Raw genomic sequence first — 25,996 nt, forward strand, 5'->3', positions numbered from 1 at the left:
CGTGATTCAAGAGGGACTAGATTAGTTGTATCTATCTTTTAACATTGAGTCTCAGTAATGGGGCATAGAATGCTGGGACAGAAACTTTCCTTCCAATTGGCCAATGTCATTCCATTCTTTTAAGGGTCTCTGGTAGGCAGAAAGTTCAGTATAATTGTAAAACAGATTACAGCAAAATTAATTTTTAGTTTATTGCAATTTAAAACTCCAAATAATGCTGTTGGGATGGGTAGTTCTCACAGGACAGCAGGATGGTAGTCTTCACATATGGGTGACATCATCAGGATGGAGCCCAATCACGGAACATTTTTGTCAAAGTTTCTAGAACTTTGACTGGCACCTACAGGGCATGCCCAGCATGGCACTAACCCTGCAGCCAGCAGGGATCCCCCTTCAGTCTCCTTTTTTTTTTTTTTTTTCCCCACGCAGCAGTAGCCATGCGGGTTAAGGAGCTCTCTAGAGATTCCTGACAGGAATTTTCCTCATGGAACTTATTTATAAAATTTAAAAAAAATTCTACCCTATAGGGGTCCCCCTATGGATTCCATAGTCCGCGGTCGTAAAGTAAGGCTTTACCCTCATTTGCGGTCGATTCCCGTTGAGTTTTCCCTTCGAGCCACACCGCGGCTAAATTTTTGTTGAAGCCATGGCGTCTGGTTTCCGTCGGTGCCCCGATTGTCCTCGGACAATGTCCATCACAGACCCACATAGGGTCTGTGTGTTTGGGGTCGGACCACGACATTTTAACTTGCACCAAATGTGCCCAAATGACACCGAAGGGCCGTAAGGCCCGCTCAGATGGAGTTTTTTTTTTTCCAGGCTAAGCCACAGACTTCATCGAGCGCTTTGACATCGTCTGAGCCGGTGCCATCGACCTCTCGCCAGCAGCGAGACACCGGTGCTGTCCACCCGGCACCAACTACTCCGAAGGCATAGACTTCTTCGGCTTTGGGGAAGGACTGAGGAGAACATCGTGAAAAGCGTCGACACAGTCATCGGAAGGCTCAGTCCGCTGATCCAGGCAAGCCTTCGGCATTGGCGTCGACAGACAAAGAAATCCCGTCCAGAGGCATTCCCCACCTTCATTGGTGCAGGGAGCCATGACTCCACTTTCACCGGTGGACCCTCTGGCTATGCCAGTTCTGCCTCCTTCTCTGGAGCTGGGGTTCCACGCCCCAGGCTTCCGCAAGGAATTGGATCATCCGAGGCCATTGGAAAGGCACTGCTGGGCTTCCAGCCTCCATCGCCAGCACAGATGCCAGCTCCAATCGCCGACCTGATGCCCACGGTGCTCGCACCGCTACTCGGCAGGCTGGATGCGTTGATCGGTGCCCTTCCACTGGTGGAACCGAGGATACCGGTATGTCAAACGCCTTCCATCCCGATTCCTTTGTCATCGGATGATGAGGAAGCTCCGAGGCCGGAACCTATGTCCGGGCTGTCTAGGATCTTGCCAGCGACTCGCCCATCAATGTCACAGATACCACATCGTCCTCAGTCTGTGCCGTCGGTGCCTCCATCGATGCCGTTGGTGCCTAGACCTGATCCTTCAGGAATAGCACCATTACTTTCCTCTGGAGATCCTATGGGAGCAGGTGATCAGCCTTACAATCCTTGGACCAATGATTCTTCCCGGGATTCTGATGCTCTACCTTCAGAGCCATCTCCCCCTGAGGAGAGAAGACGTTCTCCTCCAGAGGACCTGTCCTTTATTGGGAAATGCCTGAAGCCATACCATTCCAACTTCAGACGGAAGAAGACTCCAGACACAAGATGCTGGAAGTGCTCCAATTCGTAGATGCACCCAAGGAGATCATGTCCATACCCATTCATGAAGTCCTCCTGGACTTGTTGAAGAGGAATTGGGCGCATCCAGGATCTGTACCACCAGTGAATCAAAAAACAGATGCCACCTACCTGATACAGACAGCCCCTGGTTTCCAAAAACCACAGCTGAATCACCATTCTGTGGTTGTAGAATCAGCCCAGAAAAAGGCACGACGTTCTAAGCCTCATTCTTCTATACCTCCAGGGAAAAAATAGAGGTCCCTGGATGCATTTGGCCGTCATGTTTTCCATGGCTTAATGCTTATTTCTCGCATTGCTTCCTACCAGTTATACATGACCCAGTATAACAGGGGCCTATTTAAAAAAAAAAAAAATCCAAGAATTTTCTGAGTCTTTACCCGACCAGCTTCAGGATCAAACTCAATACCCTGGCTCAGAAGGGTCTAGATGCTGGCAAGCATGAGGTCCTCGCTGCCTATGACATTTTTGACACTGCTTCTAGGGTGTCCGCAGGGACCTGACTGATGTCCTCTGACTTAAGACCAGAAGTACAGGACCGGTTGGCTGACCTGCCCTGCGTGGGAGATAATCTCTTCGGGGACAAAATCCAGGAGACTGTAGCACAGCTCAAAGACCACCACGAGACACTATGCCAGCTTTCGTCTGTGCCTTCTGATTTTCCATCCACCTCTAAAAGGACATTCAGAAGAGACTGTAAGCGGCCGTCCTTCAAGCCACGGAGATATTATCCTCCTGCTACTCTTAAGTCGCCCCTCCAGACTTTACCAGAAAGGTCAGGCCAGACAATCCAGGCCTCAGAAAACTCAGCCAGCTCCTCCACCAGGCCCAGCTGCTGGATTTTGACTCTTCACTGGAGAGCATAAGCTACTGTCCGTACCCGTCAGCGGTCGGTTGTGCCACTTCACCAACATATAGCACACAATCACTTCAGATCAGTGGGTACTTGCTGTACTGACTCAAGGTTACCAACTCAGCTTCCTGTCTATACCAGCAGACTCCCCACCTCGGCTGACATGGGGATCATCCGTTCACTCCTCTCTTCTGGAGGAGGAGGTTTCAACCCTCCTGAAATCCCAGGCGATAGAACCAGTACCCCTCTCCAGGCAGGGGTTCTATTCCTGGTATTTCCTCATTCCAAAAAAGTCAGGACCTGCGTGCCTTAAACAAGTATCTACAGAAGGAAAAGTTCAGGATGGTAAACTTTGGCTCTCTACTTCCTCTTCTGCAAAGAGGAGATTGGCTTTGTTCTCTGGATCTTCAAGACGGGTACACACACATCTCAATCACTCCGTCTCACCGCAAATTCCTTAGATTCCTAGCTGGCCCCCGGCACTTCCAGAACCGGGTACTGCCCTTCGGCCTAGCATCCACACCTTGAGTCTTTACCAAGTGCCTGAGGTGCCAGGGCTAACCTTATCTCGACAATTGGCTGATCAGGGCTCCAACTCAAAAGGACACACTAGCCTTCTTATGTCTAACTCTCCATACATTGCTGTCTCTCGGGTTTCTGATCAACTATCCCAGCCTAGTTCCATCTCAAGCCCTATCCTTCATAGGAGCCGACCTGGACACCATGCAGGTGAAAGCATTCCTTCCTCAGGATCGAGCTCATACTCATGTCCCTAGTGCAATGCCTCCAGGATCAAGATTACACGACAGCTCGTCATTTCCTCATTTTGCTGGGTCGCATGGCATCCTCTGTACGTCACTCCAATGGCACGCCTCGCCATGAGTCATGCAATGGACTCTGAAGTCCCAGTGGGTTCAGGCTTATTCAATGTCCTGCATTGTCCACGTTACCAAGCAGCTCCGCATGTCGCTGGCCTGGTGGAGGTGGCTCTCCAATCTTCTTCAAGGCCTTCCCTTTCAAATTCCAGAACCTCAAATTATCCTGACAATGGACGCCTCCAACCTAGGTTGGGGTGCTCATGTCTCCAGCCTCCAGACTCAGGGAACCTGGTCTCCAGAGGAAGCCAAACATCAGATAAATTTCCTGGAGCTTCGGGCGATCAGATATACCTCAGTCTTTCAGGATTGCCTCTCGAACAAGGCCATCCTGATTCAGACCGACAACCAGGTGGCGATGTGGTACATCAACAAGCAAGGGGGAATGGGCTCCTACTTTCTGTGTCAGGAAGCTGCACAGATATGGGCGTGGGCTCTTTCCCACTCGATGTACCCCAGAGTGACCTATTTGGCGGGCTGGACAATATTCTAGCGGACTTGAGTCTAACCTTCCATCTGCACGAATAGTCTTTCAACCCCAAGTTGGCGGACATAATCTTCCAGCGTTGGGGGTATCCACAAATAGACCTTTGTGTCCATCCACACCCGCAAAGTAGAGAACTTCTGCTTCTTCACTCGCAGCCGCCGTTCACAGCTGAGGGACGCTTTCGCCCTCTTGTGGTCCAGCGGTCTCCTCTACGCGTACCCGCCACATCTACTTATATCGAAGTCTCTTGTGAAGTTACGAAGGGGCAAGGGCTTAATGATTCTGATAGCCCCTCACTGGCCACTCCAAGTCTGGTTCCCAATCCTCCGGGACCTATCAGTTCGCAGGTGCATCCTTCTAGGAGAGGATCTGCTTCTCATAACTCAGAACGACGGGTGCCTTCGCCACCCTATCCCTGACGGGCTGGATGTTGAAAGGTTAAACTCCAACCCCTTAACCTTTTGGAGTTGGTATCCCGAGCCCTGGTAACTTCATGAAAGCCTTCCACTAGACGCTCTTATTGTTCGAAGTGGGAAAAGGTTTACGGTCTGGTGCACGTCCATGTCCATAGACCCCTTCACTTGTTCCACCGCTCGCAGAGTTAGTGAGTTACAGGCATTAGTCACCTACCCGCCTTACACTAAAGTTCTACATGACACTCCCTAAGCTTTTACCGGAATTTCATCTTAATCGATCCATCTTACCTACTTTCTTTCCAAGGCCCCATTCAGACCCAGGAGAAAAGGCTTTACATTCCCTGGACTGCAACCATACCCTAGCCTTTCAATGACATCAAATTGGGAAATCCAGTGGGAAAACAGATCCTTTCCTCCTGGTTAGCGGACTGTATCTCCTTTTCCTACCAGCAAGCAGGCATTCCACTACAAGACCGTGTGAAAGCACACTCTGTTAGGGCCGTGGCAACCTCTGACACCTTCCTTCGGTGCCATTTATTGATATATAAGGCTGCGACTTGGAGCTCTCTCCATACCTTTGCAGCCCATTATTGCTTGGATAAGGCTGGCCGGCAAGATTCCATTTTGGCCAGTCTATCCTACGAAATGTATTCTCAGCTTAACTACCCAACGTCCTACCAGGGACCCGTTCGGGGTTTTCAGGATGCCCTCCTACCCAAATCCACCCCTGTTGTTGTGCCTGTTGCACGTCTTTGGGTACATTTGGTGCATTGCTCGGGCATCCTCAGCTCGCTACTCACCCATATGTGAGGACTACCATCCTGCTTGTCCTATGATAAAGCAGAATTGCTTACCTGTAACAGGTATTCTCACAGGACAGCAGGATGGTAGTCCTCACGAAACCCGCCCGCCACCCCACAGTGTTGGGTTCATTATGTTTTCTTATTTTATTTTTGGCACTACCTATAGCTTTAAACAAGACTGAAGGGGGGACTCCTGCTGGCTGCAGGTTTAGTGCCGTACTGGGCATGCCCAGTAGGTGCCAGTCAAAGTTCTAGAAACTTTGACAAAAGTGTTCCGTGATTGGGCTCCATCCTGATGATGTCGCCCATATGTGAGGACTAACATCCTGCTGTCCTGGGAGAACACCTGTTACAGGTAAGCAACTCTGCTTTCTGCTTTATACTCTTAATCTACAGCTTCTCTTTGGGTTCTAGTTAGAATAAATGAGATGCCATTTTCTTTCTTAACCTGGTAAAAAAATATTTTGAGATCAGAAATCCGTGGGCTGTCCAGCCATCTGCATATGCTATATAGGATAACTAGAACCCAGTCACAGTGGATAATTCTGCATTCCTAATGTGACGTCAAGGTAGAAAACTTTACGTTTGCACTTGGATTGTCAAAATGTATATATAATCTGGTAAATTATGGCTTTGAAAAAGAAAAATGCCTCCTTCATAGATGTTCATTTTCTAATTGTAGATTTTGCAGTTAATTTTATTGCTGCACTGTGGTCCTAAACATGTCTGTTTTTAAATTACTACTACTTATCTCTAAAGCTACTAGATACAGCACTGCATAGATACACAAGATACTTCCTTCTCCATGGAGCTTAGTCTAGACCAGACAGACTCATTTGTCATGAAAGTTTATGGGAAGTGCATTTATTGTAGGGAAGTGGTTAGGATTTAAAAGCAGTTAAAGGACTGTCCTTCATTGGTTGGAAATGTTGGTCACTTGAAGTTGACATGATATTGTTGGTATAGATACCTTCTTAAATAGGGTTTGTATGTGGCTTTACTTAACTCTTTTAATTATTCTTTTTTTAAGAGAATTTGCATTTGCAGAGGTGGGGTGCATGCACAGATCAAGTTAACTGATGTCCCTGCTGGGCTCCACAGGTAAATGGGAAGTGACAGAAATGAAGGATTCTAAGCTCCCAGGGGACAAAGGGCTTGTGTTGGTGTCTCGAGCTAAACATCATGCTATTGCTGCAAAATTGAAGAAACCATTCCACTTTGAAAGCAAACCACTCGTTGTGCAGTAAGTGAGGGGAGTTGGGGAAAACGCTTCCAATGAAATGATCCCTGTGCAGTTTTTCAGCTTCTAGACCAGGTGTATGTTAAGTAATGGAGTCTCCCTGTAACTTGTTCATAATAAGGAAGATATTGCTATTTTTTTCTGGGATGGAAGAAGCTGGACTTTTGCAGAATGAGTAACCTGCCTCTGCCAGAATCTTCCCTTATTACAGGAAACTGTTTTAGAGCAGTTTGCAAATGGGTTTTGTTTTGCTAGTCTCAACTATAATTAGCTAGAGTAAAAAGCCATTATCTAGAACTCAACTAACTGGCATCTAGTTTACTGCTGTTGAGGAGGTTTAAACAGAATACTAATCAACATTAGGAAGCAGAATAGCTTTTCTCTGCATTCCAGCATCATCTCCCTCCCGGTTCCTTGCAAGCCGCTGACTGGAGCAGGAAGCAGGGGACTGTCAGATAACGGGCATATTCGATTAACGGGCATGGACTAACTTTTTGTTAAACAATATACTGCCTAATCAAATTTCTTACCAGGTATTTACAACATAAAACCAACCTCTTAACATAATCATACCCCAATAGCATCAAATTGCCCATACGTAGAATAGCAACCTAATGACGAACCACCATATTCACCCCCTAAAACTCCACACAACTCCATATTTAAAGGACAGCGTATAATCATGAGACTGTATTGGAGACCCATTTTTCACAGTACAGCCCACACTGACGCTCTAAATGTGTCCCTAGATGCTTCATGAAATAACACAGATTTAATCAGCTTGCAGAAATTCAAATTTCCTTCATGCCTGCCAGATAATGGGGCTTATGCTGTATTCATTTTTTGTTTCTAATAGTCTAGCTCAGGATATGTTAGTGGTGATTGAAATCCTACCGCTTGAATAATTGAGGTCATTCTGAGAATGTGTTCACGTGCTTATTTTTTTCCACCTTTTAGGTATGAAGTCAGTTTTCAGAATGGCATAGAGTGTGGCGGAGCCTACGTGAAGCTACTGTCCAAGACCTCTGAGCAGAACCTGGTGAGGATTGAATGCTTTTATTTCGTATTCATAGTTTTCACATTTGTGTGGCCTGCTTTGTTGCAGAAGCTGTTCAGTTATGGTAAAGTAGGGTGGTCATTGCGATTGTTCCCTTCGCATAGTTCTGTAAGTGGATTCGGTGTCGTCAGTAGCTGTAAAATAGTGTGGATCACAAAGCGCTTTTTAACCCAGTTGGGAGGCATTTCTGACATTGCTGCTGTGAGCTCAATAGTGACTCTCAGCAGCAGCATAGAGCCCTTTTTAGGGCAAGCATAATGAGTCTGAGACTGAAACATATTTAATCAGCCAGACGTAGCCTCTTGAACAAGCCTACCAGAATTATGAGCATGTAACAAAGGCTTGTAAAGATTTATTCCCAAAATATAAAAATTTTTTTTTGTTTTTAGGACTGATTATTTTTTTCTATTGGATTTCTGTTTTAATTGGGAAAACCAGTGTGTGTGGTCGTATTTGCTATCATTTTCTCGAGTATTGACTGTATATGAGAGGGTTTAATTGTGCCACCAGAAAGACATTGATCTGTTGTTGCGTTTTGGACCATTTTATACCTCTTAATTAAGGCTTGTAACTGAATAAAATTTGAATTTCAGCTCTTGGTTTCATGCCAAGTTGCGTTTAACCGGGTTTAAAACTGTACAGAATCAAATCTTTGTTCTTTCTTCATTGTACTGTATCTGACTTGTCACACTTACCTAATTCAAATTTTATAAAATCTTAAAAGAATCAAGTCTGCTGAATTTGAGTGAGAACCTGTGTTCATAACAAGGTAACAGATTTAAATTCATGCAGAAGTTCACTCCCCAACCCAGAAACCCAAGAGAGGAATACCAGTCTAAAGTTATTGCATTTATTCCATGGAAAAATGGTATTTTCTGATCTGGTTTGGGATTGATTTATTTAAAATAATTTGTAGGCTGCTTTCCCAGCCAAGATTGGTTGTCTATTAAAGAAATAAATCAATGTAGCAATAGACCAAAGGTTCCTTGAACTTGCTTCATTGTGATCATGGACTCTTCACAGTTCTAGGCTTTATCTTAAAAGCAAGCTAGCATGTGGAGGTGAAACAAACTTTAAATCCAGTCTGGCTCACTTTATCTGTCCTCCTGTCTATACTTTGCTTAGAGCACTGTACTTTCTATACCACTGACACGCTTTACATTCTGTTTTTAAAGGATCAGTTCCATGATAAGACTCCCTACTCTATCATGTTTGGTCCTGATAAGTGTGGAGAAGATTATAAGCTGCACTTCATTTTCCGGCACAAGAACCCCAAGACTGGAGAGTATGAGGAGAAGCATGCCAAGCGACCAGATACTGATCTGAAGTCCTTCTTCTCCGACAAGAAGGCTCATCTTTACACACTTGGTAAGCTTCCTAACGGGTAAAAACACGCTTGGGAGCACTTACGGATTTCTGGTATTCTCAAGCACTCGGACTTTCAGGATGTTAATTTAAGGAAGCAAACTCCCTTATTTGTATCTTGAAAGTTTAATTGCTAGTAAGTAGGCCTTCCTTTTACAAGCATCAGGGAAGAGCATAAAAGGAGAATTCCTTTTGCTGAGGCAGTCTACAAGATAAACTACATTTCATGTGTTCTGTCTCGCTTTGCGTAGCTGCAGGAGTTCTTATTACACACTGCAGATCTGTAGGCTCAGATTGTTCATAGAGCTTGCTTTGGATTTTCAATTTGTTGGTTTCTATAAACATAAGCATAGACGGCTGCTCTGTTATGAAAATGCTTATCGTATGCTTGTATTGGCATTCATCTCATAAGCAAAGTTCAAATAAAAATAAATCAAGGTTCACATTAATTGGGAACTGAGAAAATAGCAAGCAGGTAGGTCTTCTGCTTATGGGTCTAGATTCTGTCAGAGCGGGTAAAGTGCTTCACACTTCTCTCTTGTAACGAAGTTTATCAGGTGCATAGTCTGGTACCAAGGTTATCATTTTCATAGGGGTAAAGTCCTGATTATATATGGAGAGGGTACCTATAGTTAGTCTGCTGCAAAGCTTATGTTTTAATATCCACTAAGGCTCAGGGTCATTTTAGTACCTTATCTGCATCTGTCTTTTTTAGCACAGCCAAGTATGCTTTCCCCTAATGAGAAGTTCATTTCTTTCACAAAACCCCCAAGTCGTTTTCTCTCTTTGGGGGGGGGGGGGGAGTTCTGCTACAGCTGCCCCAAACCACTTCCTTTTTATTTGTGGAGCATGAATGAACACATCAGAAATGGCTACTGCCTGTTCAGACCTGGGTCTAAGTAGTCTAACCTGCCTTGATGCCCTACATAGTGGGATCCAGACACGCCCCAGCTTATTTATTTTAAATCCCACCGTTGATTGCTTGTTGGGTGGCACCCATTTTGTGGACAAGGATATGACAAGTAGGAGGAAATGGCCTAGTGGCTATTACCTTGGTTCATAGTGAGACATTTAAGAACATGGGTGCTTCGGCAAAACTAGTTCTGTAACTGTTACTCCAGTAAGGAGTAATTTATATCTTCTAGGGTTGCTCCTTTAAAAACAAAAAACCTTCTTGTATCTTGGAGTCTGCATTTTTCTGTAACTCTGCCTTCTCAGTAGGGGCTTTCTAGTATGTGTGGAAAGGAACATGGACCTGGTTTATCCAGGCTCCTCTTATTTATTTATTTTTTTCCTGTGCCTTTGGGGAAAAAGCTTTGATAAACGAGGTCCTTCTGTGGTACCATTTTGTCAATGAGAGATTCTGACTCTAAATGCACTTCTGATTCAGTGGGTCTGTTTCTGTAACTTCTGGGTCTGCTCTTCTCCACCTCAGTCTTGAATCCTGATAACAGCTTTGAAATCCTGATTGATCAGACGGTTGTGAACAGTGGGAACCTGCTGAATGACGTGAATCCTCCTGTGAACCCTCCGCGAGAGATCGAAGATCCTGATGACAAGAGGCCGGAAGACTGGGACGAGAGACCCAAAATCCCAGACCCGGAAGCGCAGAAACCAGAAGATTGGTAAGACGTGTACAAGGAGCATTGCCCTTACAGCAGGCCTCACTTTGTTGCAAAGCTTAACCTAGAAGTTCAGAGGACGTATCTTGTGCTTGGATGCTTAAGAGAAAGATATTCACCTCACATCTGTGTTTTTTTTTTGTTTTTTTTTCCTGTTTCTGATGCTTTTTTTGTGCCCTGTCCTGCCATGAATAAGTCTATTAAACAGTTTTAATTTATCCATGAAAAACACTATTTTTCAAAGCACCAGTCCATTAAAGACCAAAAAGGCAATGTAAATGAGGAGCATTTACACAGCAAAAGTCCATAAATTTTTTATTAGCAATACAGAGCACCTCTGTTTCATAGCATGTAGCCAGATGGACTCAGGACCAATGGGTTTATGCTCCCCTGCCAGTAAATGGAGACAGAGTTAGGTTTCAAAGCTGACCTCACCCTAGATCAGGGGTGGGCACTTCCGGTCCTCGAGGGCCACAAACCAGTCTGGTTTTCAGGATATCCCTAATGAATATGCATGAGAGAGATTTGCATGCACTCTGCCTCAGTTGTATGCAAATCTGTCATGCATATTCATTAGGATATCCTAAAACCTCGACAGGTTTGTGGCTCTCGAGGACTGGAATTGCCCACCCCTGCAGTGACCTCAGCCCTTCAGTATTTCTCTGTCTCCAACAGATGTGGACATGCTGAGGTCACTGCAGGGGTGTATCTAGGGTGAGGTCAGCTTTGAAACCTGACTCCGTCTCCATCTGCTGGCAGGGGAGCATAAACCCATTGGTCCTGAGTCCATCTGTCTATACTAAGGACAACGAAATTATCAGGTAACTAATTTCTCCATCTTTTTTTCTGACCCAGCACTTTTCTCTTGCTTTAGGCTTCTAGCTGATTTGGAACTAGGGCTGGGATTTGGCATCTGGAGCCTTGATTTGCAGCTGTGTGGAGATGTTCCCTCTGTTTAATATTCCTCTTCCCCCACCCCCACCATACATAGATCATTACAGTTTAAGGCAGTGGCTCCTTCCAGAACCCAGCAATCATAGGGCCTGAGTCAAGCCACCAGGTGCCACACTTAAGCACTCCCACCCCCCCTCCACTGGGAAAATAAACTCTTGAATCAAACCAGGCACAGTACTGTCACACACACCATGCCAGCCATTTCAATTAGTTTTACTCTAAAGACCTGAGAACTTGCAGGATAAGTAACCTGCTCAATGTTGTCTAACTCAAATTATGAAAATGTGAAGTCCTTCCAGTTTGCTTCTGAAGGCTGAAACCTTGAGCCGTTCTGCCTGATAAGGACAACATGTAATGGAAAATCTTTGCATTTCCTCTTTTGTCTAGGGATGAGGATGCGCCTGCAAAAATTGCAGATGAGAGTGCTTTGAAACCCGAGGGGTGGCTGGATGATGAACCCGAATACGTAGCTGATCCTGATGCAGAAAAACCTGAGGATTGGTATGTTCACTACTACTTATGATTTGTGGAGTAGGGTTGCATTTTTAGTGTATAATTGTCACATCCCCCATCCCACCAGCTATAGTGTGCACAGATGACTGGAGCGTGCATGGTCCTAGCCGTAGAAGATGCTGACAAACTTTTCTTCCTGTGCCATAGTTGTGCAGATACAGTCCAGAGGTGATTAATTTATTTTTTTGCACAATGCCTTTGGAGATGGGAAGGCAGTTAAGAATTCTTAAATAAAATAAAGCACCAGTTCTACAACTGGCAATAAGCAGATGGTGAGGTTCCTGGTGAACTGTATTTAACACCTACCTCAAAACCTTATCCCAGAGTTCATCTAATAAGCTTTGAACTGCCTTGGGTAAATTTTTGCTCCAGAAGATTGGTAACAAATTATAATAATATTTTCATAATGTGGTTAATTTTATTTCTGATGAGAGATGGTTCAAGAGTTTGAAAGCTCCTTCAGTGTGGCTGCCCCCATCTTTATGAAAACAGTTTGGATACGTGCCAAGCGTGAACTCTGCAGGAAACATTAAAGCATGGACTTTGCAGAGGGGATTTGTAAAAACTATCGCTGTGCTCATGGTAGAAGGTGCGCACGCCTTTTGTTCAAAAAGTAAGACAAGAAATGGGAGAAAAAAAGTCCAAGGAGTATGGCTAAAGGAGGAAGCAGTAGATAAGCAGTAAAGTACGGGGATTAACTAGATGACCTCTAGCCCATTCTTTCTGCTAACATAACCATGAGCAACTGGTAGTGTTGCAATAAGAGATCTGTTCTCTCTCATGTTTTGGATATATCATGCATTTTTGGTGTCTGATTGCCAATCATATTGCATCACTGCAGGCAGTAAAAACTGAGCCATTCATATCATGTAATATGATCTCCCTCCTGCATTAAACTTGGCGCGTTGTGTTGCTGTTTGGGGCCAGTGGCATTGACATCCTAAGGAAAGCCTAATGTCTTGCAGGGTATCCGTGTTAATACCCATGTGAATATTTCACTGTTAGAATAGAACGGTAATAAAACAGGATCATATATTGATGGGGAATCTTAGGCCAAATGCTTTCAACTGTAAGCGAGTGCCCAAATGCTTATATTAATGATTCTGGGGAATCTTAACGTCTATTAGGTAGCAGAAAAATTAGAGATTTTAAAATCCATGCAGTGGTGATAGTGGGTGACATACTTGTATAGTTTGTTCCTTTCAGGCATTCTTGTCTGCTTCTGTACTCTGAATTAATACTGTAAAACTGCCCGAGTAGGTCTGTAATATTCTGGGAACTGTACTGCATGCATGTGCATGAGCTCGCCTCTTTTTTTTTTTTTTTAATATAACTGATTTCTTTGTAAACCTCTTGAATTTCCCCTTTTAGGGATGAGGATATGGATGGAGAATGGGAGGCACCTCAGATTGCAAATCCTAAATGCGAGTCTGCCCCTGGCTGTGGAACCTGGCAACGGCCTACAATTGACAACCCCAATTATAAGGGCAAATGGAAGCCGCCTATGATTGATAACCCCAATTATCAGGTAGGATCTGGTAATCAATTCTATGCCTGAAAGAGAAGTTGTGTAGATGCTTCATCTCTTCACACTATCTTCACTCTTTGTATCATGTCAAGCTACTCAGTACCTACCACCCTTCTGTTTTTAAAACTCTTGCCAGCAAGAGTCCTGCTGTCACTCGTGACCTTGGGCAAGTCACTTTACCCTCCATTGCCTCAGGTATAAACTTAGATTGTAAGCCCTGTGGGGATAGGGAAATTCCTACAGTACCTGAATGTAATCCACTTTGAAGCGCAGAAAAAAGTGCGACAAGCGGAATATAAATACATTTTAAAAAGTAATCATCTGTGGGCAGTACTGCTCAGCAGTGTTTGAGACTAGAAGTTGTCGTAACTGTTCTGTCCTACTGCCATCTCCTTCAGCAGTTCTTTCTGCTGCTCTTAGGTGGAAGGAAGATTACAAAGATGTAGCTGCTAAGCAATACTGCTTCCGGGCTCTGAAAAAGGAAAATTGGTTCTTTCCTGCTAATTGTCGTTCCTGTAGTACCATAGATCAGTCCAGATTCCTGGATTTTTGCCTGCCTTCCAGCAGATGGAGGCAGATTTTTACAGCCACTGGCACATAACCAGATGTAGCACTTGCAGTCCTTCAGTATTTCTGTGTTCCCAAGCTAACACTGAAACCCCTGCAACAAATTTAAGGAACAATATCACCCCATTGAGCAGGGGAAAGAGACAACTTATAACAATAGACCTTAAAGAAACTTGAAGTAGCAATCAGAAACATGTGCCATTCATCAGGCAACAGAGAGACAGTTCGAGCAGACTCTCTCCAAAAGGTCATTCCTCCACTGAGCGGAAATCTGGACCAATCTGTGCTACTACAGGAATGAAAATGATCAGGCAAGAACACATTTTTCTTTCCCTGTACATACCCCAGATCAGTCCAGACTCTTTGGGATGTACCAAAGCTTCTCTAATTGGAGTGGGACTGTAAGTCCTGCTTAAAGAACCCCCTACACTGAAGTTGTTGATGTCTGAAAACTGGACCTCCACAATCGGTAATGCCTAGCAAAGGTATGCAGAGGCTTTCAAGTAGCCATCCTACACATTTCCTGCAGTGACGCTAGCTGACATTCTCCTAGGACAAGCAGGATGTAGTCCTCACATGGGTGACATCAGGATGGAGCCCAATCACGGAACACTTTTGTCAGTTTCTAGAACTTTGACTGGCACCTACTGGGCATGCCCAGGATGGCACCACCAACCCTGCATCCAGCAGGGGTCCCTTCCTTCACTCTTTTTTATTTTTTTTTTCCCGCGCAGCAGTAGCCTCGTGAATTTCTGGAGCTCTGTGAGAAATCCTCACAACTTTTTCCTCATGGAAATTTGTATCAAAAATTTCAAAATTTTTCCCCATCCCGGAGTCCCCCCATCAACTGCTGACCTCCGTTGACGCCGGTAAGTTTACCTCATCCTTTGTGGTTGGTGCCCAACAACCACCGACCGCGCGCCACCTTTTTTTTTTTTTTTTTTTAATGGCGATACTACAGAAAGGCCTTGAGGTTGGGAAACATGATGTTCTTGCTGCTTACGACTCTTTTGAAACAGCTTCTCGCTTGTCAGCAATAGGAATCTGCGCCAGGAGGTGGGTCTGGCTGAAAGCTTCTGACTTGAGACCTGAAGTCCAAGACAAACTTGCTGATTTCCCATGTACTGGTGAAAACCTATTCGGAGACAAGATACAAGACGCAGTGGCTCAACTAAAAGACCACAGTGAGACCCTGCGGCAATTATCTACAGTTACTACTGAGGCCCCTTCCTCTGCAAGGAGATCCGCCAGAAGGGACATCAGAAAACCATTTTATCGCCCATGCAGATACTATTTATTTATTTATTTTATTTAAAACTTTTTCTATACCGTCGTTTTGGTTATGCACCATCACAACGGTTTACAAATAGGCACATATATTTAATGTTCAGCTAGGGTGATACTATCTTACAAAGTGCCAACATAGTTTCAGTTACATGTTTCAATAATACAATCTATGTGTAAGGTGACATGGTACTTGTCACCTACATCTTGCGTGAGGCCAACTAGGCCGTCTCAGAGAGCACAGCCTCGACAGCCCAAGACATCCCAGCCTCAGCCACCACTGCAAACAGGCCAAGCCTCTGGATCTATCCAGAGAACAGTAGCCGCTCCACAAATCCAGATTCAGATTTGCCAGTAGAAGGTCGAATTCACCACTTTATAACCAACTGGCTCCACATCACCACAGACCAATGGGTTATATCCATCATAACTCGGGGATACCATCTAAACGTCTCATGGTACCCCCAGACTCACCACCCAATCCTTTGTGGATGCAAAAAGATCACAAGACTTCTAGAGTCAGAACTGTCCACCCTTCTGGGTGCCAGGGCTGTGGAATCTGTTCCCCGGGCTGTCAGTTGACCTGTTTGTATTGGAGCAAAACAGAAAACTAGATACATTTTTCCTCTATTCTATCCAGCAGACAGGCTCAGGATGCTTTCCTCCATGATCGGAGAACAAGCCTCATGGATGCTTTTTCACCAGCTGATTGCAGTGCAAAAGGTGCTGCAAGACTGCTTGCTTGATTCTTATAGCTCCAGCATGACCCAGACAGATGTGGTTTGCATATATTAAACAATTTTCCAACAGTCACTCCATATACCTGGGGATGCACCCTATATTAACTTAGGACAAATGAGTGTGCTTTCATCCCTGCCTTCCATTTCTCAATCCTAACGGCTTGGATGTTGAACACTCAGTAATTTCTCATCTCTCTGCCTAGAGCAATTGGACATTTTGGTTCCAGCTAAAAAGCCATCCACTAGAAAGAACTATTCCCCCAGATTTTTGCCATCCTAGGCACAGCTCTAATGTGCTTATTGACAAATCCAGGCCTGCATGTCTCTCTTCTGTCTTCCAACTCATCTGTTAAATTTATTATGAAAGTGGGTTATGCATGTTGTGAATAGGATGTGTTCATCTAGCTTTGTCATTGAGTAGTAATCCATACTTTATCTATTGTCTGCCATCAACTTCAGAGAGATATGTAAAACATTTTATTTTGTGTTTGGAATAGATTGTGTATGATTTTAACAGTAAACTGGGCTATTGTGATCTGGCAGTCACAGATCACAAATATAAGCTTTAAGGGTCTCATTTTGACACACTGACTTGTCACTTCAGACTATTTCTCACAGAATAATCTCACTTTGTTGTGCTTTGCAGGGTATTTGGAAACCCAGGAAGATCCAGAATCCAGATTTCTTTGAGGACCTGGAGCCTTTTAGAATGACTCCTTTCAATGCTTTGGGGCTTGAACTGTGGTCTATGACTTCGGACATCTTTTTCGACAACTTCTTGATTTGCTCGGATCGGGCAGTAGCCAACGATTGGGCCAATGATGGCTGGGGCCTGAAGAAAGCAGCTGATGGTGCTGCTGAGGTGAGAATATTCATCTTGAGTGGTTTGTACATAAGTATGTGCTCCCTGTCCATTAGTAAAATGCATTCCTACCAAGGAGGGGATATGTTTTCTTTAACTCAGAAGTGAGCTGGCCTGATGGTCTGGTAGCATTGCTGTATGATGCCAGGTTGGGACATTAAAGGGGATCTATGTACTAAGTATTTTCTCTGAGGACAAAGAGTATCTTAGTCTTCACAAATGGATGACATCAGATGGCGCCCCGGTATGGAAAACGTATACACTGAGCATGCCTTATACGACATGTCCACGCAGGGTCCCTCTCCAGTCTTTTTCTGTGGATCTGTAAGCCTTGCAATGTGAGTGAGCTCACTTTTTCTGTTTTTTGGCCTTATGGAAAACTTTTCCTGCTCGTGTTTTTGTTTTTTCATGCTATTTCATGCTACAGGAAGGCACCTCTCTTGGTGCCTTCCTGTAGTACTCCTAATCGGGGTTTTCGGCAGTTCTGATTAGTTTCCTATCACCGTCTATCCCTGTGGTGGCGGTGGATTGATGCCCACTGGCCACTGACACCCCGCCACCATTGTTTTTGTTTCGTGCCTCTTTTGTTTCATCTGACATGGCCATGTCCGGTTTTTGGCGATGCCCCTGGTTCTCGAGGTCCATGTCCATCACTGTTCCACTTGACGTGTGTCCTCTGTCTGGAGGCATCGCATGACGTCTAGGGTTACTAATTATGTACCCAAGTGACTCCAAAAGGATGTCTGCTTCGACTAGACAAGATGGAGCAGCTATTTGGGCCGAAGAAGTCCATGCCATAGGCATCAAAGGACCAAGGAGTTGCACTGGTGGACACAGAGCCATCAACATCCGTGGGACCATCTTCAAAGCCATCGGCGGATAGGATGTCGGATTCTTTGTCCATCGGCCTTGGAACTGGGGACATTGGCTGAAGGATCATTGGCACCGGTCTCAGTCAATGCATGTTGTCAGGCACAAGGATGCACCGGCTCATGCCGCAATGCCCCTGAAGGACCCAGTGGTGAGGAGTGCCAGTTCTCCATTGGTGCCAGGGGTCTACGATGGTCTCCATCAGTTCTGATGCCAGTCACCGATCCACCTCATGGGTTCGAAGACTATCTGGCCACCCCCTCTTTCCTCCCAGTCGGTGTTGGCATTGGCAACGTTTGAAGAGGAACTAGAGCATAGAGTCCTGAGCATAAGGGGGAAGAGGCTTGGAGAAAAGTCAGAAGAAATTTAAAAGCATAGGATGAATGAAAAAAGTGTAAAGGCCTAGTGTTTTAAGGGGCTATAAGGTTTTGCTGATAGTTTTAATTTTGACTGTGAAGTTGACTCTGCATGCAAGCTTTTGGGACACAGCATTTTCATCTTGTGTGTCACTTAGCCTGAAAAATCTGGATTAAAGTAAGCTAACTCTGTGTGTGTTCACAGCCTGGTCTTGTTGGACAGATGATGGCAGCAGCAGAAGAGCGTCCCTGGCTTTGGGTGGTCTATATCCTAACCGTGGCTTTGCCTGTTTTCCTGATCATCTTATTCTGCTGCTCGGGCAAGGTAAGAGCAACATCCTTCCACTGTAGCTTCACTTCCCTGAGAAGGAACTGGGGCATGATTTTTATACAGCGTTGAATCAAAACCTAGGTAAGGATTTATTTAACCCTGGGGAATCTCAAGAGATGGTCTAATTCCTAGCAGTGAAGAGAAATCTACTAGAATAGACACAATGAAAAAACACAGAAAAATAAAAAATTACAGTAAAATGCAATAACATGGTACCCTCACCCCTTTTCCCTAGAGAAAACCTACAGTTTTTCAGAAAGGAGTGTAGGCCATAGTCCCAAAATATACTACACTTGGAGTTGTCTGACCATAACTATTGTCAATAATCCCTAAGATCATTTGGCACATAGGTAGATCCAGAAGTTTAGGGAACAGTGGATTAGATTCCCTAAAGAAATCAAAAAAAGAAACCCCTGATAACATCAAAATGAGTTCTTAGTTCCCACGTTAATTTTTGCATAACTACAGTTTGCTAAACTTCTGTGCCCAGTCAGTGGGTGGATTTGATTTGTTTGCCACCATAATACCCGGTCACTGCACACACCTAGCTGCAAGCAAGAGATAGTTAAGGAAATGTTTGACCAGCTTCCAAATCTGCCTTGAGATACATAAATGCTACAAAGTTTTATACAGCTGTCATATATGTGCTCCTTTAATACTAAGATATGATGAGTAGGGGAATGTAGAGCTCAGCAGGGTAAAAACCCTGAATTGCATGTGACGTGTAGTTCTAAATGAGGATAAGAACATAAGAACATGCCATACTGGGTCAGACCAAGGGTCCATCAAGCCCAGCATCCTGTTTCCAACAGTGGCCAATCCAGGATGTTGCATTGTTAGTTTTCTTATCTTGATAAAGGTTCTTCAGTCTTTCTTGATTTTATTTAGAAACAGCCTACTGCTGCAGAATACAAGAAGACCGATGCTCCCCAACCTGATGTGAAGGAGGAAGAAGAGAAGGAAGAAGAACAAGAGGAAGAGAACGAGGAGGAGGACGACGATAAACAGGGTAAGAATATTTTACAGTGAAAAGTAATTGTCTACGGAGTACAGAATTGACTGTTTGTCACTGCTTAGCCCCTGCTTATTCAAAGGGTGCAGCAAAATGGACCTTTCCCTGTATGTACCCGGATCAGTCCAGACTGGGTTTTGCCCCACCTCTAGCAGATAGAAACACAGAAGTTTAAAAAACAAAGCTCCACCTTATATAGGAGAGTGCCACCTACAGTCCGCCAGTATTTCTCTGTCTCTAGCAGATGGTGGAGGTGCAAAACCTACAGTCTGGTCAGAGTATTTTGGGTTTGATTATTTTTAGTTAGTTTTTCTATGTACTTTCCTAATTTTCAGGGTTTGTCCCTTTAAATTTCTTAACCAAAAAAAATAAATAAATTACAAGCAGTTCCTATGGTCCACCTCCCAGAGGGTTGTTAGGCTCTGAGAGGGCCGTCCCCTGCTGGTCAGAGACCCTAACTGTTTAATTGAGGCAGCGTGTGTGCGATACCGGGGAGCCCGGCTCACCACCCTAAGGATCATCACCCTGGACCACGGTAGGCTGTTTTTGCCTTTTAAAAAAAATATATTTTGAGGTAATTTTCTTTACTTTCGTTTTCGATCGGGCAGGCTTCTCCCTCCCTTACTGTCACCGGGGGTGGGGGGGGGGGGTGTTTTGCTGCGTTTTCGGTCGGGGGGGGGGGGGAGTTTTGAATTTTTTTTCAGCTTCTTTTTTCTTCTCTCTGCCTTCCCTGATGCCGCGGACGGCCACGTGTCACGCATGCGGCTCGGCCCGCGCGCAGCTCTCTCGCCAGAACTTATGTTCACAACGCTTACTGGGGGGCAAGGGTTCCTCAGGTGCAGGGGCGGCTAGAAATCTTGCTAAAAGCAAGCCCCCGTGGGTTCCTTCGCATGCAGCAGGGGGAGGCTGTTAGCTCAGGATCCTTTTCCTCTGATCTGGATTCAGATCTTGGGGACCCGGATTGTCAACCCCAGATTCCTCAGGGGGCGGATGACCCGGAGCCAGATCCACCACTGGCTTAGAGGGGCGCTCAGGTGGCTGAGGGTGATGATCCTAAGGTGGTTCGCCTTTTTCATATAGACAAGTTGGCACCTCTTATTCCAGCTATCCTCTCTGAGCTGGGCATTGACAGCCCTCCCGAGGAATCCAAACTCGGGAAGATGGACCCTGTCTTTTTGGGCCTGAGAGGTCCTGCTACTGCCTTTCCCTTTCATTTTTCGGCAACGGACTTGTTTCGGGAATGGGATATCTCGGATTAAAGGTCAGTAAAGCCATGGATAAGCTGTATCCTCTGCCAGAGGACGCCTTAGAGCTGCTGCGGGTCCCAAAAGTGGACTCTGCAGTGTCCGCTGTCACAAAGAAAACCACGATTCCTGTCACAGGAACGACAGCGCTCATGGATCTGCAGGATAGGAAGTTAGAGGTGCAGCTCAAACGGATTTTTGAGGTCTCAGCCATGGGAGTCCGGGCGGCTATGTGTAATAATTTTGCTATGCGAGCCGGGCTTCGCTGGGTGCAGCAATTACAGGCCAATGTAGATTTCTCGGCCAAGGAAGCGGCTCAGGCGAACCGTTTGGAATCCCCGGTGGCTTATTGTGCTGATGCCTTTCATGACCTCCTCCGGACATCCGCCAGGTCCATGGTGTCGGTGGTCGCGGCTCGCCGGCTCTCGTGGTTGCGCAACTGGTCGGCGGATGTGTCTTCTAAGGCTCAACTGGGGTCCTTGCCCTTCAAGGGTAAGTTACTTTTTGGTAAGATCTTGGACGACTTGATTCAGTCGCTGGGAGAGAATAAGGTGCATTGCCTGCCGGAAGACAGACCTCACTCACGCAGTTCCCTCTCTTTTCGAGCCAGATTTAGAGGGAATAGGAGGTATCGACATCCTAAGTCGCCCGCTTTGTCCTTTTGTTCGGCTCCGGCGAAGCAGAAAACATATACCCGGTCCTTTAGGGGGTCGAAGATTTGGCAGACCTGGGGCAGTTCTCTCTTCCTCGGGAGCAAAATCCTCCCAATGAAGGAGCGCTGGTCCGCTCCTCGACCCCCGGAAGTAGGGGGCAGACTGGCCCTATTCTTTGAGGAGTGGACCAAGGTGACCACGGATCAGTGGGTCCTGTCCGTGATAAAACAAGCCTACGCTTTAGATTTTGCACAGCGCCCCCAAGATCAGTTTCTCATCTCTCCCTGTAGGTATGCCACAAAGAGCAGTGGTTCGGGACACATTGCAGCGGCTGCTACAATTAAGAGCCATAGTTCCCGTTCCTCCAGAGGAGCAAGGAAGGGGTCGGTACTCAATATACTTCGTGGTACCAAAGAAGGAAGGATCGTTACGTCCCATCCTAGACCTCAAGGAGGTGAACAAGTGTCTAAAGATCCCAAGATTCCGCATGGAAACTCTCCGGTTGGACATTACCTTGGTGAGGCATGGAGAATTCCTAGCTTCGCTAGATCTCACGGAGGCTTACTTCCACATAGAGATCCGTCAGGACCACCAAAGGTTTCTGCGGTTATGCATCCTGGGACAGCATTTTCAGTTTCGAGCTCTACCCTTCAGCCTGGCGACTGCGCCACAGACTTTCACCAAAGTGTTGGTGGTGGTGGCAGCTCATCTCCGGAGGAAATGTCTCCTGGTGCATCCCTACATGGACGACTGGCTGATTCGCACAAAGTTGGAAGCCTTAGCCACAGATGCGATTCACAGAGTTCTGCAGTCTCTACGGTCGCTGGGCTGGGTGATCAATCTATCCAAGAGCAAGCTCGTTCCCTCTCAGTCCTTGGAGTATTTGGGAGCGCTCTTCGATACCCAGTGGGGCCGAGTTTTTCTCACCATGGACCTCATCAAGTTACAAGCTCACGTGCGGAGTCTTTTGCTCCAAACTTCTCCCAGGGTTCAAGAATATCTACAGGTTCTTGGGTCCATGGCGTCGACCTTAGAGCTAGTGCCATGGGCATTTGCTCATATGCGGCCCTTGCAGTATGCGTTACTGTCCCATTGGAACCCAGTATCCGAACAGTTTTTTCTTCCATTGCCGCTTACGCAAGTGGCGAGAAACAGCCTAGCGTGGTGGCTGGAGACTAACAATCTATCCAGGGGAGTTCCCCTGGAGATTCCCGAATGGACAGTGGTCACCATGGATGCCAGTCTCTCCGGCTGGGGAGCAGTGTTCCAGAGGAATTCCATGCAGGGCTTATGGTCTCCCAAGGAGTGTCTGTGGTCGATCAATCTGTTGGAGACCCGGGCAGTACGGTTAGCGTTACAAGCCTTTGCTCCTCTCCTACAGGGGAGGGCAGTCCGGGTGTTGTCAGACAATGCGACCATGGTGGCTTATATTAACCATCAGGGAGGAACCAGGAGTCATCCTGTGATGGAGGAAGCGGCTCAGTTGTTCAGCTGGGCAGAACATCACTTGATCAGCATTGCAGCATCTCATATTGCTGACGTGGACAATGTCCAAGTGGATTTCCTCAGTCGACACCATCTCGATCCTGGAGAATGGGAATTGTCAGAGGATGCGTTTCAGCGCATATGCCTTGCGTGGGGAATGCCCAGCATGGATCTCATGGCGACTTTTCGGAATGCCAAAGCCCCACGGTTCTACTCGCGCCGCCGGGAGTGGAAGGAGTAGATGCTCTGGCTCTACCCTGGCCCATAGACTCTCTTCTGTATGTGTTTCCACCCTGGCCGTTAATCAGCAGAGTGCTCCGACAGAGCGTCGCGCAGCGCCGGTGATTTTGGTAGCACCGGAATGGCCGAGACGTCTTTGGTTCGCAGACCTCAGTCTCGCGATGGCAGGACCCATTCGCTTTCCAGGAATCCCGGATTTGCTTCACCAAGGACCCGTTTGTTTGGAAGAAGCCAATCACTTCTGTCTTGCAGCATTGGCTTTTGAGCGGCGCTGTCTAAGTGACAAGGGTTATACTCTTGCGGTAGTGGCTACTCTTCTCTATTCGCGCAAAACTTCTACTAATCTTGCGTACGTTTGGGTTTGGAAGGCTTTTGAGGCCTGGTGTCTTGAACAAGATGTTTCACCGACCCGGGCTTTCGTATCCAATATTTTGTATTTTTTGCAAAAGGGGCTGTCCATGGGCTTATCGTGTAGCTCATTACGTGTGCAGGTAGCGGCCCTTGGTTGTTTGCGCGGTACAGTGCAGGGTGGAACTTTGGCGGCGCATCCTGACGTGGCGCTATTCCTTCGAGCAGCTAAGCATTTACGTCCTCCGCTTCGCCAAACTTGTCCTTCTTGGAGTCTGAATCTGGTACTTACAGCCCTGTGTGAGGCGCCTTTTGAGCCTTTGAGGACAACTCTGAAGGATCTTACATTGAAGGTGATTTTTCTCGTCGCTATCACTTCAGCTCGGCGAGTGTCAGAACTCCAAGCTCTTTCTTGCCGGGAGCCTTTCTTGAGGATCTCTGATTCGGGTGTTTCCATCCGCACGGTTCCTTCTTTTCTCCTGAAGGTGGTATCTTCTTTTCATGTCAATCAATCAGTGGAGCTTCCAGCCTTTGGGGATCTGGACCGTTCGGCTCCTCTGTCCCACGATTTGCAGAAGCTGGATGTTCGTAGAGCACTTCTACACTACTTGGAAGTCACCAATGAGTTTCGCATGTCAGACCATCTCTTTGTGCTCTGGCATGGTCCTCGACTGGGTTACATGGCTTCAAAGGCTACTATTGCTCGAGGGATGAAAGAGGCTATCAGCTCCGCTTATTTGCTAAAGGGCCAAGTTCTTCCAGTAGGCCTCCGGGCTCATTCTACTCAGTCGCAAGCAGCATCCTGGGCGGAGTCTTATTTCGTGTCTCCACAGGAGATCTGTCGGGCGGCGACGTGGAAGTCCCTGCATACTTTCACGCAGCATTACCGATTGGATGTGCAGGCTACTAATTCGGGAGGATTCGGAGAAGGTGTGCTACGAGCAGGCCTCTCTGGATCCCACCCCGGTTAGGTACAGCTCTGGTACACCCCAACAGTCTGGACTGATCCGGGTACGTACAGGGAAAGGAAAATTAGTTTCTTACCTGATAATTTTCGTTCCTGTAGTACCACGGATCAGTCCAGAGGCCCGCTCTGTCAAAATGGTTCAAGTGGGGGAGAGTCCACTCGCCTTGCCATTAATTTCTGCAGATTTTTTAATTTTTCCTGTTCCTTATTGCCTGTGTGGTTCTCTAGGTTCCAATCTTACTGGGGTTCAGTGCCCCGGTGGTCACGTTTTTTCCTTTTCTTGTTCAGGAGTTACTGTATAAAGTTATGGTATCTTATGGGAGCCATCTTGCTTTGTCATTACGAAATGCTGGCGGACTGTAGGTGGCACTCTCCTATATAAGGCGGAGCTTTGTTTTTAAAACATCTGTCTCTATCTGCTAGAGGGGGGGGCAAAACCCAGCAGTCTGGACTGATCTGTGGTACTACAGGAACGAAAATTGTCAGATAAGAAACTAATTTTCCTTTGTCACCCAGGCAGCCATCCTGAGGTGGTGTGAAAAGTACACTATAAAGAAGTACTGTTCATACCTGAATGTTTTTGGCTTTATAATGTAAACATAATTCAGAGAAGGTATGGGGGTAAGGGTAGAGGCTGCCACTCTGGGCAGGTTACCTCGTGCTTTCTGTTAACTTTAGTAACTGCTGCTTCCCTGCAGGTTACTCCTGTGCATTCGGTTAAGAGTAGTTTGTGATATTGCAAACCACCTCAAGAATTAAGTGATGGTAATTTGTGTTAAAACAGTCCTCCACATAGACACAGTCTACAGTTCTTGATCTGTTCCTTCCTGTTATGGCATTTTCATGTCCTGTTTCCTGCTTTTTTTATATTTAAACTTTTAAGAATAAAAATATATACGTTTTTCATTATGGTCCAACACTAGCTTGTGTAAAGTATTCCCCCCGCCCCCCCCCCACACACACGAACTTGAGTCCTTTATCTTTTACTTTACATGCCTTTATTTAGGTTGTGTTTCTGCTTTGTGCTCTTCCCAGCAGTCATAATCTGTGGGCACTGTTACTCAAGAGTGTAGTTGAAATCAGGAGCTTCAGACCAGAAGCTGGACTCTAGCATTTCCCATCCTGCTGGCAGGGCTTCCCAAACCTGTCCTGGGGACCCCACAGCCAGTCGGGATGTCAGGATATCCACAGTGTATCTCATGCATATTCATTGTGGATATCCTGAAATCCCGACTGGCTGAGGGGGCCCTAGGGCAGGTTTGGGAAGCCCTGTAATGTGGTGGTTTTTTTGTTTAGTCCAGTCGTTTGCTGTTCTTGAACAGGGAAGGTTTGCTGCAATAGAGCTTCCACAGTGTGTGGCTTCTGGGCCTGGAAGAATAAAAGGCACTGCCATTATAAGCTGGGACTCAGCTGCAGTGCAGATGTGCTTCGGTTAGACTCCGAGTAGCAATGGAAGTGTTGTACATGCAGACCCCCCCATGGTCACCATCTTAGTAGTCATTGCATGGTAGAGTTGTA

General features: G+C 46.1%; 1 protein-coding gene across 3 annotated transcripts in view; it reads left to right on the top strand.

Moving 5' to 3' along the window:
- The window catches only part of CANX (calnexin), a 96,093-nt gene that overhangs the window by 65,276 nt on the left and 4,821 nt on the right, over positions 1-25,996 (top strand). For all 3 annotated transcript variants that reach the window (XM_029583231.1, XM_029583232.1, XM_029583230.1), the window contains 9 exons: positions 6,342-6,483; positions 7,438-7,519; positions 8,713-8,905; positions 10,338-10,527; positions 11,866-11,979; positions 13,363-13,519; positions 16,757-16,972; positions 18,404-18,523; positions 19,418-19,538. In XM_029583231.1, the coding sequence (XP_029439091.1) occupies positions 6,342-6,483; positions 7,438-7,519; positions 8,713-8,905; positions 10,338-10,527; positions 11,866-11,979; positions 13,363-13,519; positions 16,757-16,972; positions 18,404-18,523; positions 19,418-19,538 (1,335 nt within the window). The remainder of the gene's footprint in view (positions 1-6,341; positions 6,484-7,437; positions 7,520-8,712; positions 8,906-10,337; positions 10,528-11,865; positions 11,980-13,362; positions 13,520-16,756; positions 16,973-18,403; positions 18,524-19,417; positions 19,539-25,996) is intronic.

This window comes from Rhinatrema bivittatum, chromosome 18, assembly GCF_901001135.1.
Source record: "Rhinatrema bivittatum chromosome 18, aRhiBiv1.1, whole genome shotgun sequence".
Lineage (NCBI taxonomy): Eukaryota > Metazoa > Chordata > Amphibia > Gymnophiona > Rhinatrematidae > Rhinatrema > Rhinatrema bivittatum.